The following is an 18,025-nucleotide window of genomic DNA, read 5'->3' on the forward strand; positions in this document are numbered from 1 at the left end:
GCCTCAGTTTACTTCAACGTGGCTGTTTCATTTGCCGCCGGAGAGTGTTCATTATTATACTTTTCTTTCACAATTGCGGTCCTCTAACCTAAGACAGAAATATGAACGCGCCGATGTCTTGAGACTAGTGAAGGGGAGACCGTGTATCCACATAGTAGGCGACTGTTATTAGTATTGTGGACCCTCTCGTCGTGGGTGAGGGCAACTGATTGATGATTTCCGTCCATTGTGTCACTCCCTTTTATACCCTAAGCAGTGTAATAATCCAGTTCGTTTAGATTTGACCGTAACAAATGTTATCGTTTTCGCTCGTCTTGTCATAGGATGACGTCAGTGTCTCGTTTCTATTTATAGATTCAATGAGCCGTGTTTCTTCCTTTAGTTTCTTTAGAGTAATATATTTTATTTCAAATAGTATATCAACTAAGAATCCGATACAGTCTACTATCCTAAATAAGGGTCAAATACTCCAATTACCGGGGGTTGCGTTATCGGTATGTAACTGAGCCCAATGTATAAGTATTTAACTTAAAATTAAATTAAAATTAAACTGAAAATATTACTAAATTCAAGGATCACAAAACACATTTTATTCATTTCTCAAAAATCCAATTTATTACACTACGACAATTCTAAAAGTCTGATATGTAACTGAGAATTCAACATAGCCTACTGTCCTTAATGTCGGACGATGACTCCAATTAGTGGGGGCTGCTTTATCGGGATTTACCTGACCTACCACTGTACAAGTATTTAACTTAAAATTAATTAAAATTAAACGGAAAATATTATTAAATTAAAAAATCATAAAACACATTTTGTTTCTCTTTTCAAAATCCAGATTTTTAGATCAATTCTAAAGATGCGATATGTAAACTAAGAATTCGATATAGCCTACTATCCTTAATATCGGTCGAAGACTGACAATTACCGGGGTTGCCTCAAATTATCGACATGTACTTTTAGGGTTTGTAGAACACAATTTTCTGAATTATACTTAATATAACACTTTGAATTTTTTATTAACATGGATACTTGAAAATTAATGAAAAGTGACTAATGGTGTTTACAAACGGTTTGTTCGACGATATGCGTAATCGTTTCGGATGTCAATCCAAGGAGCACGATGATTCACAAGTACAAATATAATAACACGAAACATGCATATATTAGCTGGAAATACAGATCATTAAGATGCGTTAATAATGCACTGAAAGCAAGAAATGGTGCGGATGTTTTAATTCGTAATTATAAGTATATTTACATACACTACAATGTAATACATAGGTATGTATTACCATTGGGCAATATTTCGCTATTTTTAATAAGAAGGTATAGCTTCCCACTTTATCATGTGAATACACGTCATCAAATGAAGATTGCTACTGATAACTAAAAAAAAATATTAGATAGTTTTATCTGGCAGGGGAATAGATAAACTTTACATGCGTCACTCGCTCTTTTATTTTTCAAGAACACATCCATTAAACAAAACTTTAAAGGTAGCTACTGTCAGACAGAACGAGAATCGTCTCGTCGTGTCGAAGTCGCCATTTATCTCGATCACCGTGTGTGCCACGGCATAAAAAGGGCCACCCCTTCCTTTCCCGTGGATGTCGTAAGAGGCGATTAAAGGAGGGCGAATGATGGGCAGCAGCGTCCCTCTTAAAACATCTCTGAAAGCCGAACTGCGGTTGTTAACCCGTCTACCAAACGTGGCAACTACTGGCAAGTCTCCCCTTATGGGGAAAGCGTATGTCCAGCAGTGGACAGTAAATGGCTGAAATAATAATAACAACGACAATAATTACCCGGAATTCTCCAGGAGCTTTCTTTTTCGTTAAAACATGAACATAAGTTTTAAAAACTTACCCAACTACTTTTAAATAGTGTGCTCTATATTGTGCCAACTTCTTGTTTTCATTACCCCTATAGTAATCATTGCAAGAAACAGGTTTGTTTAAAGGTCAACAACAAAAACTTTATAATGGCACGACTTCTACTATTATTTAAATATATCAATTATTATATTAACGACCAGTTCAAAATACTTAACAGAAAAAAACACAATAATGTAAATCAGTGTCCCTTAAAGACTTAATGTATTTAAAACAAATACAGTTACATAAAATGTCATTTACAAGTTTTTTTTACTTATGGAAGATATATAGGTACTAATATTATAGATATATAACTTAAAAATTTTCCCCAAAACAAACCGATTTCAGTCGTACGAAATCCAGATATTTTAATTTAAAAACTAAATTACTGAACCGATTATGATAAAATTTCTACGTAACCAATTTGAAAGTGTATCCTTTTTAACAAAAAAAAATCCAATTTATAAATGACAGAGTTACGAGGTAAGAAACAAAGAAATACAACCAAATTAAGATCCATCTTTTATGAAATCGGTTGAAAAGAGAAAACCTTTTATGTGGTTATCATGTATGTTTGATATTATCTAGTCTATTTATAATATTTTTACTCATAAATGACAGATTTGGATGCAAATTAACAGTGATATAGTAATGAAACTTAATGTCAAATATTTCAAACGCTAATCATGATCATGACATACATTGCATGTGTACCTACTCGATGTATAAATCAATCTATCGATCTTCACGCAAAGTCCATGCATAATAAAGTAACACTTCAATTCTATGATACATGTTAAAAAAAGTCATATCGGTAATACTTTTTAAATATTCTAGTTTCTAACGCATTTTCAACCAATTTTAAGAAGAAGGATGTATTTTTATATTCAATTCGGTTGTATTTTTTTTATGTTTGCTACCTCATAACTCCGTCAATTGTAAGGCAATTTGCAAAATTCTTTTTTTAACTAAAAATATATACTTACAAATTGGTCCCATAGAAATTTTATCATAATCGGTTCAGCTGCTTAGTTGTTAAATCAAAATATCTAGTTTTGCTACAATTAAAGTCTTTTTTTGTGTAACACAATCTAAATAAATATGAAAAATATTTGAATGTTAACATAGTCAGTACTATTCGATATTCTATATTTAAAAATAGGACGCAACGTGTATATACATATATACATGTAACACATACTGTGCGTAGAATTTCTCTATTCAATTGGAATTTTATAAACATTTCTCAAAACCCCTGCATACTCATAGTTGGTGAGAGCAATTGATAACTGAATGAAGCATCTTTAATAGCAATTTACTATACATACAATTACATAACAATGTAATTATATATTGTGCAAAACTTCATTCACCAAAACAAATATGGCTAACTACCGGCAAGTACTAATCGACCTTATTTTGCGTTGTGGGCGCGAGGCCTCGATACAAATCCGTGGGAAGACATATTATAAGCAAGTCTCTCACAACGAGGTCTCACTCAGTAATAATGGAACTCCGTTATGTGTCCCATGAGATTGCTAATGTGCCTCCATCCGTTATGATTACCACTAAACATTCAAGCAAATCGTTACATGAGAAGAGACACTGAGGAGGCTTATTAGTTAAACTGTACATTTTAAAGTGAAATGTATACTTTAGTTAATAACCCTAAACTAAGCGAGTATTTTAATGAAAACAAATTCTAAAATAAAACCTATATAGCTATATAACGTATAGGTAAATCTATTATATAAATGTTTATAATGAAAACAACGCAAGTAATTCCCCATGTGGGTAATCTATTTTAACCTATTCAAAGCAGCAAGCAGACGCGAGCACAGTTTGTAATATACATATAAATATCCTCAAAGTCACGCGTACTCAATGCACACGGTTATGTGCAAAGCTTGGACAAACATTTGCACTTTGCTTCTGAGAGCATCACTCGCAATATCCAGTTGCGAATGCTTTATATTATAGGCACTACCCAAATGCCTTACAGGACCTTTAATGTTTTGTGTCCAATACCAGCCACTGGACAAGGTTTTTTTATTTTATTTAGATATATATTTTTGATTATTTTATTTAGATATATATTTTTAAATTTGAAGAACTGTAAAATAAAATAAACTAAGAAACTCAATACAAAATTCGTTTGATACAATAAAAGAGCTTAAAAAGTGATTGTACGCGTTTACCTCTCACACCTATATTTTTAATCGTAATTTGGTAGCTAGTACACATAAAAAAACAATTATTGCTAATTATTACCAGACGAATATAAACTAGGCAAATTGCGTCTCATAAGTTAGTCTATTCTATTCCGTTTGACTACGATAACTATATACACATATAAAACATAGGTATTACTTTAAATTAAAGATATGTATAAGGTATCTACTATGTACTGAAAATGATAACAAATTCATTGTGGAAATTATTGGCCTCCGTGTTTATAATTCATCCAACAAGTTTTAAAAACAAGTGTCATTTAATATGTATACTATCGTTGTTATCAATACATACCAAATTTGTATTCTCTGAAGTGAGTAAAATATTGTAAAATGATAGGACGTATTACTATTGCTGTATCTATCTATCTATACGTGTTGATACGAACGGCATCACGTTGTATGGCAATAGGTATTTGTATCATATTTGAGAGACAACTGTTCAAGGTCTAGAGCCATGCATATTATTTGTAGGGCTGTGTACAAATAATTTTCTAGCTTTTTGACTCCGTATTATAATGTTAAAAAGCAACGTATTAAAATCAAGACAATAATTACGGAGCCAACCCCTATCCTTACAAGAATTACTAAAATCTCTTCAATTTCCGAATTGGCAAACATATGATGTATAAAGTACGATTATGTTGATAATCTCCTCCTTTTTAAGTTGAAATTTAAAATTAATATCAATTATGTAAATTTTTGATTTTATTTTCTTTTAATAATAATTATTATGATTTATTTATTTGTAAATAAGAAAGTAGTAAGATCATACATAAGGAGTAGGATAAGTACAATACAATAGAATCTTACTACTTAATATAATAAAACTAACTAGAAGATGTCTGTACATGGGAGATATAAAAGAAAATATATAAGGAGTCTTAATAAGACTAATATATATGTAACGATTTTTAGAAATTTCGTCTGTCTGTCTGTCTGTACGTTTGTTCTGGCATCACACAAAGACTACGATACCAAATTGAATATGATTTTAACAGTAGTGTTCTTGAAAGTCTGACTTAAAATCAGGTAGGTATATGTTTTAACTTGATATCTATAGATATATCATCAAAAAGTAGTCCATTTAATTGGCTATACTACCTTTGAAATACACGTGTAAGAAATATTAAAAAGCCAGAACAATTATATTAAAAATAAGTAAAAGGCGTAGAATTGATAAATGATTATATAAATAAGCGGTGTGACTGGTACAAATTAGACAGAATGAGTGAGTGCACGTGCACCGAAACGACGATTTATCAAGTATAGCCAGAACGAGGCATTGAGGCATCTGCTTCGAGTCTACGGCAATAACACTCATTTTACAGCTATTGTATTTTCCTGTAACATAATTAACAATACAATTCAGAGTTCAATTATTACAACCAATGGCAAATAACATTGTCTTTGTGAAATAATTGCGCGTTTTAGACGAAAATTATTTGATGCCTGCGACATTGCTCGATTTTGTTTACGTTTTCATTTACAGAGAATCCAGAGCTATTTTTATACATTAAATGTTAATGCATTTATCCCCAAACTAGCCTGATATTAAATGAAAATAAGATCTAAAATGTTACACGCAAGCTTAAATATACTGGCAAAACTCCCCTTACGGGGAAAGCTTTTTTTCAGCAGTGGGCAATTAACGGCTGAAATAATAATAATAAGCTTAAATAATGCCTTCACTCTAGCCTTAAAAGAACGCATGTTAAACGAATCAGGATACATAGACGCCGGGAGAGAATTCCACTGATTAGCTGTTCGTATAAAAAACGATGAAGCGAAGGCCATGTTACGAGTAGGTGGAATATAAGTATAACAGAATTATAAGTATCTATAATAATATTATCAAATGAACAAATTATTATGTAACAGCATGGCGATGAAGGCAAACGAGTTGTGATTGATATACAAAAAAAAAATAAGTAAAGCACATTGATATAAAAAAAAATATATAATAACAAAATATTGAAAGTTAAAATTGAACGGTGTGAAACAAAAATAGACTGTAGTGTTACAATAAATTGAAAAAAAAATTTGCACGACAATTACGAAGGGATCACATAAATTGGAGATCTTGCACGAGATGGTACAATACAACTGGTTTATGATGTATGCATAATGAATACGAGTATAATAAATATTCGATTTCGTCCCGATTACTATATTTGGAGTAAGTAGTGTGATCGTCATAAAAACGTCAATGTCCCTTTTACGAAGCCCTATGTCCCTGATGAGAAATAAAAGGAGAACATACATTAATCAATATCATGAACAATATATATTGATCACTACTTACTGCAATCAGAACGGAATGGAATATTTACTATACTCGCATCATCATCATTTCCGCTGTTAACTGTCTACTATTGATAAGCCTTCCCCATAAAGGAAGTTTTGCCAGTTGTTGTCACGTTTGGCAGGCGGGTTGGCAGCCGCAGTTAGGTTTTAGAGATGTTTTAAGAGGGACGCTGCTGCCCATCCCTCTACCATTAAGTTTCTTACTCGCATAAACAACGTAAAGAAATTTTTATATAACATTAATTTCTACCTCGTACATCTGGGTAGTGAAATGAGCTCCCTTCACCAGTTTTCCCAATACAGTAACTGCACTGTAAGGGGATGTAGACACTTTTTTTGAAATGCCCTATATTAGGGGCATTCCAAAAAACATGTCTACAAAAATTTAAAAGGTCGGCAACACACAAACAACTTCTTTCGTGTTGTAGATGTTCATGAGCTACGATAGCCGCTTTCAATCAGGTGTACCGTCTGCTCATTTACCTCCCTAGTAATAAAAGAAACTTCCAAAAGGAGATGGTTCTCGTTTCGTTTGTATTTTTGTACGCGATTATGTAGTCACTGCTGGACAGATTTTGATAATACTCCTTGACATCAATATGACTTAACTACAACCGTGTTGGTCCCATATTGATTCTGTCACGATATATATTGAAGTCTGCAAAAAACTGCTTGTTGCGAAGCAATATCTAATTTTAAATACACGATTCCGCGTTCTAAATTTAAATATTTTCAATCGGTGCACTTTACTACGCTTGAAGTCAAAATATACTCAAAGTACTTACATATATACAGGAGCTCGAGTCATTTAAGATTCCAATTAAACGCGTGTGACTCAGAACAAGATAAAAGAATTTGGAATGTGGGACTAATTCCATTGACAATGACTAATAATAATTGAGGAACGTTGATTTTTTGTCTAAAGTCGGAAATCAGCAGCGAAGCGACAAATGGGCAAGACCATGGTTATTAACCGAAGACAGTTGCTTCGCCATAAAAAAATATGAACTCTAAAGAGAGAAATATTTTTTGTATATTATTATTTCTTTTAAATTTAAAAGTAAAGATAAAAAAAACCATTTGCAATAAATATATGTACGAATATATAATCACAAAAATCAGACGAATTCAGAACTTCATTTTAAAAGGCTCATTTTGAAAGTCGCTTAAAAATTTAATTTCATTCAGAAATTGAGACATGATATCTTTAGTTTAGTAAAATGCATTTATTTAGTAAAAAGCATTTCATTCTATTTAATCTTATATCAATTATGGAGATATGAAATTAAAAAATAATTTTTCGTTTGTTGAAAACATTTAAAATTCCTTTTAAATAAAAGTTTTAAAATTTTTCAATTACAACGTGGAAAGTATTTAAAATACGTCACATGACAGTATTCGACGGTCTAATGAATGAGGTACACAAATCTACAATAGGCCTTGGTCGGTCCACCGCACACCACCGGCACTGCAGAAGGCCATTCGCATTCTAAGCAAAAATCAATTGTTTTATTTTAATATACAAAATATTTTAGTTAGCACAGTATTGTTAGAAATGCCTATCAATATTGATTATCTTACAATCGCAAATTACAACCAACGAAGAAACCAAGAGTATATAGTTCTTGCAAAACCTTAGTAAACATCTTTCAATATAAACTTTACGTAGTAAACTGACGCATTTCTTACAATAAAGCAACATCACAAAAGCCACCGTAGTTTATCTTAAAGGAATACACAGCTAAATTGAAATTAATGCGAAGTTTTGAGGAAAAACCGTCACTCAAGGAGATCATTAGCTACATGACAGGAAAGTAACGAGCTTGCTGCTCACATAATGGATTTATGCTATAAATAATTGTTGCAAATTATCCACAGCATAAATCTACATTAAATCGTTGAAATATCCGTCGGTGTTATTGAAAGAAAGCTATAAAAAGAATCCTGGTTGTTGTTTTTAAAGCATTTATACTGATGAATGAGAAATTATTTATAATAGCAAGTGTAAATAACTAGAGAACTAAAATCTTTGAAATAAATAATAGATTATTATTTATTATCTAAAGTCATTTCCATAAGAATAAGTTTATTGTAGAGATCAATAAAATTGCTGTTAACCGGAGATAACTTCAGTGGTAAATTTACAACAACACAGATGTCTTCACATAATAATATGTTGGCACGCAATAGATACTTTAAAATAAGAAAGCAGTAAAATTACTCTGTTTAGTTTGACATAAAGGCAAGTACGTTAGGTCACCTGATGATGATTAAAGTAACATTGAATTTTTCTATATCACAAGAGTGAAAATCAAGCAATCTGATAGTAAGCGATCACTGCAAACCATGAACATTTTCTATATAAAAATCTTAAGTACACTACTATATAAGTATCTTAAGCACTAGATAATTTCATCCATTTAACATTTTTCATTTATTGTTTATACCACTGAGTGGCAAACAAGCATACGACCTGATGGTAAGCGCTTACCGTAGCTTATGAACGCCTGCAATACCAGGGGTATTAGCCGCGTGTTGCCGACCATAAAGAAACCTCTTTACCCCTTTTATGAAGAAACCCATGTTGTAGTCTCTTGGAAAAACCTCGACAGGGAGCTCATTTCATAATTTGAGCGTTCATGGAAGGAAATATCTCTGAAATCGCAGTGTACGCGGTAGAAATAGATACAAACAGAATTCAAGTAAAGATACCTAAACTGCTAATAAAGAAGAGAGTAGATGTGAACGAGACTAGTTACTCCAATAATAGCAATATCAGATCGGCATCTACGATATCCCCTTAGAAACCATTGAAATTAATTTCAATGGTTACCCACTGAGCCGAATGCATCCTCGCTCATCATCATTCACTTGTACCCCGCCATATTGTAAGCGTATCGATAGCGTAGACGAGGTTACCATTACATTTTACAATTCGTTTTTTTAGTCTGCCTTTACATCTAACACAAATTTGTAGTTTAGTAAAAAAAATCAGAACAGAATCATTATTTATGTATAGATGGAAACTTTGTTCACCTAAACACTAAATAATGATTAGATGACCTGTGTTTGCGAGTAACTACGAGTTAGTACATAGTTCTCGGCCTTATTTAGTCACTTGTTATTAAAGGAACCAGACAGTCATTAACCGACCCGTTAAGGAACCTATAACAAGTTAGATTTCACTAGAGTTCTTTTACCTTAGATAATATCTTCGCCCTAAGATTCGAAACTCGCGTGCAACACATGTTTAACGAGTAGGTGTTTACAAACGATTAAATAAAATTTATTGAATGTTGCTACATAGAAAATACCTTTAAGAATATGTTGATAGAATTTGTTAAATAAAAAAAAAAAAAAAGAGAAAAATTAATTCATAAGTTTTTTTTATGCAACTTAGAATGGCAAACAAGTTGATGGCCTGCCTGATGGAAAGTGGTAACCGTCGCCTATAGACATGAACAGTACCATGGACAAATAAAATATAAATTATGTTAAATTTGTAGAAAAATAAAGCAACGTGCCTCGAGCAATGGTAGACACGTTTTACGTAATTGAATCGCCGGCTTCAAATTTCCATTGGGTCAATTTAATAAACGAATTTTTCTAAATCAACTTAACCTGAGTGGACATTCTAAGATGTTTGTTGTCTATATCTTACACACCACAAATTGAATAGATATTTAAATTGCTATATTAATTCATAAAAACTTCAAACGTCTCATAAATCCATTTTAGCTATTGAACTGTTTCCTTTCTTTTACGCTAAATTCCTAATTTAAAAGAAAGTGAAAAAACAGTATAATAATTAAAGTAGATTTGTAAAAGGATTTAAATTTTTATAAATAAGAGAAATAGAATGAAACTAAAAACCTACGAATAAAAAAAATTTTTAAATATTTCAGTGAGGAATGACTTTGACGTCTAATTAGAACGCAAAAAATAAACCTTAGCAGATTACATAGTGTAATTTTACTAAAATAATTATTAAGTGACTGGCAACTATAAACAGAAATAATTAATACAACAATAATAATAAAAAGCAGGATATTGCTACATAAAAAAAAAGTAACTACTAACCACAATCATAATAAAATATTACATTTTATTACGATTGAAATTGATGGTTTCGTGGAACCGACAGGGGAATACACCATATCGATTGCAAAAATAATTATCAAAAACAATTTACAATAGCCGAAGATATCACATAACATAGGTACACGCAAAAGTCGAGCGAATTTAAAACTCTTAGAAGTCGCTTAAAAAACACAGGGATCGAAACGTAATACTAATTAGAAAGGTTTGAAATTCCTGGCGTAAACATATAAAAAAACTCGAAATGTGGTAGATACTCTTTGCTGGTAACTCTGTACATGTAAGTACATAGCTAGCTGGTCAGGAAATCGCCGCTTTCCGTCGACGAGACGCCATCCACTTTTACTTTCGCCCCGTCCGTTCACCTGGCTATGAAACGAACATGCCCTAGATACCGCCCACTTTGTGTTTACATGAACCCTAAACATTAACCAAGCGACCTGAATACTTTAGAGATATTGGAATAAAACGATCACTAATACGGGATCATTACACATTTTCATCATATTTTACAGTAATAATAAAGGTGAAATGAAACTAGAATTAAAGCTCTATTACGAACCATGCTATCTGAGGCTCATAGTTAATTGTACTTTATAACCGACATAAAAAAAAGGTTCTCAATTCTCAATTGTTACCTCATAACTATCAGTTCTAAACCGATTTGGAAAATTATTTTTATCTAAAAGGATATACTTACGGATTAGTCCCAAAAAAATCTTATCGATATCGGATCAATAATTTAGTTTTTAAATCAAAATAATCGGTTTTGACGCAATTGAAATGTTTTCCTTTTTTTTTTTGTGGAATACAATTTTTAATTGTGTGTAAGTATTGCTTCACACATTGTGAACCGATTTTATTTATTCCTTTTTTAATCAAAATTAATTAATCTATTTAATTTAATCAATTTTTATCTGATAGCGCAGCGGTACTAAAAGCACTGCGAAACAACAAAACAAATAACAAATTAATAATCGAATGCCACCAGGCACTGGATAAGATATTTTTCAATAATCAAGTTATCCTCCAGTAGATAAGGAGGCACAGTGAATCTTATGATAACGAAGCCGTAGATGAGCAATCTAAAAGGAGTTATTGAACGAAAGTGGCAGGCCTATATCCACTTCTTCCTTATCCTTTCTCGCAGTTTCGAACATGGATTCGTCAAAGATCCATTAACATACAAAATCAAAGATGGATACAGGGTACTGACTGCAGACAATCAAAATTGGCCGTGTCAACGTTGAATCAACGACTATCAAAACGTTTAATATATCTAGGTAGGAAAAACCTTAAAACAATGATAGCGACAACAACGGGTAAGTAAACATTTATACACAATAGGGGCCAAAGACAGTTTGACTATGTCGAAGCTGTTTTGAGGCCAAAGAAACGGCTGTTCACGTAATACTAGAATGTGTAGAAGTGGTCCTTTGACGTTCAGAAATATTCGTAACTGTGAGGTCGCTCCGTGAAGCCTGTGAGGATCCAGGAAGCTTCTGTATTTATAGGCCGAGCCGGGCTGGCTGTACTAGCCGCGACTCATACGCAAAATGGCCCAAATGAGAGGCTTAGCGCAAAAAAAGAGTCCAGTTTACATTTTACATGCAACATGCATTTTTAAAGATTGGTTGATGAGTACTACATATAGACATACTTTAACACATTTTTTTGTAATTAAATACTTACATATTTTACTAAGAAAATAAAAAGAACAAACAAACACACTGAATACAAATGTTTATGTTATAAATATGGGAATCAAACCTGCAATCATAAGAAGATCAAATGTCTACATCCTCCCCCTCCACCCAGTCATACTTAGATTAATAAAATAATTAAATATTCAGAAAACTGTAAAATTCATAGTTTATAAATCTCACATCTATTGTTTACATACCAGTATTTTTTATAGAATAGTTTATGGGTAATAAAAGTATTTAATCACCAAACTAATATGGTTAAAGACAGTTAACAGTTAACAGGAAGTTATTAAAGTTAATACAAGTAGGTGGCTATTAACTTTAATATGTAAAAATAAAAAAAATTTGGTTTAAGACAAGAATATGATAATTATGAGTTAATGAAGCCAAAATATTTCCATAAACAATATACTCTACAGTTTTTATTATATTATGTTACTTTAGATGGCTGCTTATGAATGTAACTGTTCCAAATTTTGTAATAATTAACTTTAAATTGAATACTTTATGAGTGTAAACTGTCTAACCCAACTATTATTATCTTATTAATTACCTATTAAAGATATCATAATAGTAAAACTTAAAATGAAAAATTATGAAAATTGATAAATGAAAAATCCAGCTGTCAAAAGCAAAATAAAAGAATGGGAAGGGTAATTAATACATCTAATGTAAGATGAGCACAATGCCTGCTCATAATGTGTGACACACAGTTTGCTCAACTGTCTTCATGCAGTCTCACATAGTATGGAAAAATAAGCCTTAAGTAATTCATTTTTAGTTGCAAATTATCTATTGAAGATTTGTAAAAAACATGTGTGATTAATGTAGAAACAGTAACACTATGACTTCACTAATGTTGAAATTGTATCATTTGTATTTCACAATTCATTCTTTATTCAGAACTGTGGTTTTTTTCTTGAAGTATTGCTATATTGTATCTTGATATGTATTTGAATTTAAAAGAAAATAGTAAAAAATGTGAGAAAAAAAAAAATATGATTTTACTATTTTAATTCTAAGCTAAAATAATTTCTATAAGTTTACCAGAGGATACTGATAATCACTTATCATGGACATTAATAATATACAATATTATTTTAATACAACATTCCTATACAAAACTTAGAAAAAAAAAGAGATTATAGTTCACAGTCGCAGAAGTTAAAACTGATCATATATGTATTGGAGAAATGAACTTGAACTGCTCCAAAAATTTGGTAATTGTTATAGGATGACAAATGTCAAATGTTGTTAAACAACAAACACAAATATAAGTGAGTAAGAAAATGAATGCATAATTTAGTAAATGTGCTCTATCTTTAATGGCCACATTAAGTATTCCAGAGAGTGATTAGTAGTGCCCACTTTTTATTCTCTGGTTGTAAAAAAACAAAAATTAGTAATTGTGGCTAAAGTGCAAAAAAAAATATTTTACTTAACCTGTCTAACAAAAATAAACTGCAGGCCATTGAATGGTACATGATTCATAATAATTATTTATTATAATGAGGTCTATGTTCAACAGTGGACAATTGGGGGGAAAAGGAATTGTTGGTAATGGAGACTAAGAATCCCATTGCTAGCAATATATCCAACCAGGTCGACCTCCTCGCGGTTCCCCCTGGAAACTATCATTATTAATTCCTGATGAATTCATCATGATGGGCTAACTGATCTGTTTTCATCCTCATCGATTACCCTTCACTGGTGCCCCGCCAGCGGGCTAATGGGATAGCGCAGGCGGGTTTACCACTCCATTTTCATGCAATAAAAAAAAATAGTGGACAATTAATGGCTGATAGGATATGATTTACTACAATAGAGTTTTTTACAGATGAAAATAGGTGTGTAACCTTGCCTGCACTATCAAATGAGAACAAAAAGACAAATCAGATTGCCCAATATGATTGATTCACTAGGAATGCACAATGGTTGAAATCAATCTGCCAGGATATAATGCTAGTAATGAGATTACTAATCTCTAATTACTAACAATCCCTTCCCCCTAGAAAGGTGAAGTAAATGCTGTAGGCCGACCCCAATCGTCAATTCTGAGACGTCATTTCTCTAAATCTATCTTTAAAATTAAGATTTCAATTTAATATCACAGCAAAATCTTTATATTAAGGCCCATTATGAACTAACTTTGTGATAGATTTAAGTGTAAATTACTATAAATTTAATTTATACTGGTCCATAAAACAGACATTTGAAACAGGAAACTATCAAATTAAAATATTAAAGATAAACAGATAGGTTTAGTGAAATGGTACATCCTAATTAAGCCCATTCTCTATCAGGCCAACTTTAGGATAAGCAAAAATATTTGATGATGATTTGTTATGACATTATATAATTGTTTGTTTGAATTTATTTGTTAGAGTTTGATCATGCATGATTACAAGCATAGTCAAAACATCAAACAATTTAGAGTATGCAGGTCAGTAGAGCAACCTTGATTATGAGTTTAGGAATCCAATATAGGAATTTGTTTATTGATGTTACTTTAAGATTTTTATGAAGCAATTTTTTGGTCAGTGGATACACTTAGGAGCAATTCTAGTATTATTTTATTTATACTTTTAGTGTTAGTTTTAGTATATCAAACTGTTATTATTTACTTAATTGCAAAAGTAGTATAATTTTGATATAATTAAATATTTTATTAATATAAACTCCTAATTATATTAATATAATCTACAAGTTTGCCCTATTATTAACTAATAAAAAATGATTTTCTTGTTAAGTGTATATATATATTTATTTAAGCATATATATTATATTAAAGTTTAAATTAATAAATAAACTCATGCTCTTTACCTTACAGACTGAAGAACAAAACAAAATCACTTGCTATTATGCAGGCATACTTCCTGGGCATCTCTACAGTCACCTATGTATACATCATTACGAACAATATTTTTAATCTATTTCAACATTGTACATGATGATAATAATTAACACAACTTTCATAATTAATTAATGGCAGTATAAACAAAACATACATACCTATTCATACATTTGGTGTTACTATACATTAAATTAAGGAGAAAGTGAATTGGATAACACAAAAAACATTGACATATAACTTGGTAACTAGAAATATTTATTCTTATTTACTTCACTCATACCTTGTCCTATGACAACCATTAATCATATTGAATTCAACAGTTTTAAGTACAACTTTTATGACATTATAATTCTTGTTTTTTTTTTTTTTTATATCAATGCACGGATCAAATTAATTTATATAAGAAAGATAAATACACCGTCAAGGATATGTCTTTACGGCCTAGATTAACATGATAAAATGAGAGACTATACCTAAAATCCAAACTGAGATTCCTCTGATGTGTGGGAACTTTTGCACCCCTAACTTCGCTTCGGCTTCCGTGGACGGGAACATCCTCCAACATGCTCACATAGACGCGGTCGCAGCACAACACAATATAACCATATCAATAATATTTCGATTCAAAGAGTAAATAACAACATTGACAATATGGCGACGAGTAAAAACCGAAACAAAACGTATTCCCGTCGTGATAAATTGTAATGGCAAAATTAACTATCTATTCACAGCCTCGATGCTCTATCAATTCTTGTTTGGAAAACAAAAATTGTAACAGATAACATTAACCAATTTAATGTCCGTCCAATTAAGATTTTACACAAACACAACGAATTTAGAGTATAATCACTAAAAATGAACACTGACCGTTTTGCAAATACAATATTATGTGCAGACGTACGTAATAAAAATAAATAAAATCGCAAAATCAAAGAAATCGATGTTTCGTCTGAAACGACATCTCATTATTTTTAGTTTTCACAATATGTCAGCTAGAGATGATAATGTTGCTATATCAGAATATTCTTTTCCATTTTTTAGGTAAATATTTTTATATAACTTGCTGTTTGATGAAATAGATAGGAAAAAGGAATTGTAAATAGCTAATAGAAATGGCGCACCTAATAGAAAGTGGTAAACGTCACTGTAATTTCACTGCTAGTATATGGTAGTGATCGAGGATATTAGTAAAAGAACCAAAGTAACCAATATAGCCCGAAGGATAAATAAGCTGAAATAGCAATAGGCTGGTCACATAACTTGAAGAACTAACAACCAATGGGGAACAAACGTTCTTGAGTGGCGATCCCATACGGGCAAACGCAGTGTAGAGCGACCTCACCACTAGATGGATTGACGACTTGTAATGCATTGCAGGGAGTCAATGAATGCAGGTGGCTCAGGACCATTCTTTATGGCAGTCTATAGGGAAGGAGAAAGAAAGATAAGAAGGTCCAGCAGTGGACTGATAATAGCTGAAATGATGATGATGATTATGGTAGTCGTCATAAAATTTGCTAACTAACAATATATCTACGACTGTATAACTGAATACATAGCTTGAGTAGCAAAGATTTGAAATCCAACGAATTACAAATTGAATGCACAAGAAAAAGATAAAAAAAATTAATAGCTAAATGACATGTTTGACGTTTTTATGGATAATGGGAAAAATACATTATAATTTTTGTATAATATTCTACAAAAATGAGAAAATTCGCATTTTGCTTTAAATAAAACAATGCTTGCAAAATCTGAACATATATGTATATACTCACGACTTTGCCCAAGTGGGGTAATAAATAATAGTAAAATGATGTGCTTTGAGGTAATTTTAATATTATTTACTGGCAATAGTTGTTGTAAATCATGTGGTCAAGTTGTCTGTTGAAAAAAAGCGCGGGAAACGTTTAAAAAAGCGGGAGTGTTTTTTGATCTTCTTTAAATTAATTTTATTTTTATTTATATAAGGATTAGTCTTTTTTATATATTGTGTATTAGATTGTATATTTAATTGTATATTTTGTAGTAATAGTGTTTGTTGCTGTAAATATTGGTAAGTAAATTACCTATATTAACATTATGGATCCACCTATAGACCCTGGGGGGACAACCCCCCAGGTGTCTGCAAATATAACTATTCCATTCAATAATAGTTTTGATATATTGGGTGAATCTAGTATGGACACAGATGGTTCTAGCGTTGCAAGTTCTAAACGTAAGCGAGTACGTGGTGAACGTCGCATTTGCAAACATTGCAATAAAAAACGAAGGAGGCACACCAAGGGCCTTGAATCTAAAATTAAAGATAGTGATTGTCAATGTATTGAAGATGAGAATCAAACTCAAGTATCAATACCAGTTGTAAACAATACCGAGTCTGTTAAACCTGCTTCTCCACCCAGTACTTTAAGCAGAACTTTGTACAATGCCGAGGATATAGCACCTTATGTCGTTCATGTACAAAAAAATGAAACACATCCTAATGATAACACTACATTACATCCTATTGCATTTGGTCGCTTTTTACACACTAATAAGATAAATAATATAGTGAATGGTAGCCTCAAAAGAATAGGAAGAAACCGTTTATCGCTTTCTTTCTCAAATTTTGAAAATGCAAATGCATTTTTAAATAATAGTAACTTAGAGACACATAATTTTAAGGCATTTATACCTTCTTTCCATGTAACCCGTATGGGAATTGTGAGGGGTATTCCTAAAGATTGGACAGAAGAGGAAGTAATCCAAAATATATCAGTACCGATAGGTTGTGGGAAAATTCTAAAAACCAGAAGAATAAAGAAAAAGACAATTAATGAAGGACAACCAAGTTTTATTAATACTGAAACCATTGTTATCACTTTTGATGGACAAATATTGCCAAAAAGAGTATTTATGTTTTACTCATCATTAACTGTAGATTTATACATTTACCCTACTATCCAA

General features: G+C 31.6%; 1 protein-coding gene across 1 annotated transcript in view; it reads right to left on the bottom strand.

Moving 5' to 3' along the window:
- Nucleotides 1–16,061, bottom strand: part of LOC113515673 (phosphatidylinositol 4-kinase beta) — a 64,951-nt gene extending 48,890 nt beyond the window's left edge. Inside the window, exon 1 of the mRNA XM_026899933.3 lies at nucleotides 15,550–16,061. Coding sequence (XP_026755734.1) covers nucleotides 15,550–15,641 — 92 coding nt within the window. The 5' untranslated portion in view covers nucleotides 15,642–16,061. The remainder of the gene's footprint in view (nucleotides 1–15,549) is intronic.
- Nucleotides 16,062–18,025: the final 1,964 nt, after the last annotated feature.

Source organism: Galleria mellonella, unplaced genomic scaffold (genome assembly GCF_026898425.1).
Source record: "Galleria mellonella isolate WM207_F2 unplaced genomic scaffold, CSIRO_AGI_GalMel_v1 utg1260, whole genome shotgun sequence".
Classification (NCBI taxonomy): domain Eukaryota; kingdom Metazoa; phylum Arthropoda; class Insecta; order Lepidoptera; family Pyralidae; genus Galleria; species Galleria mellonella.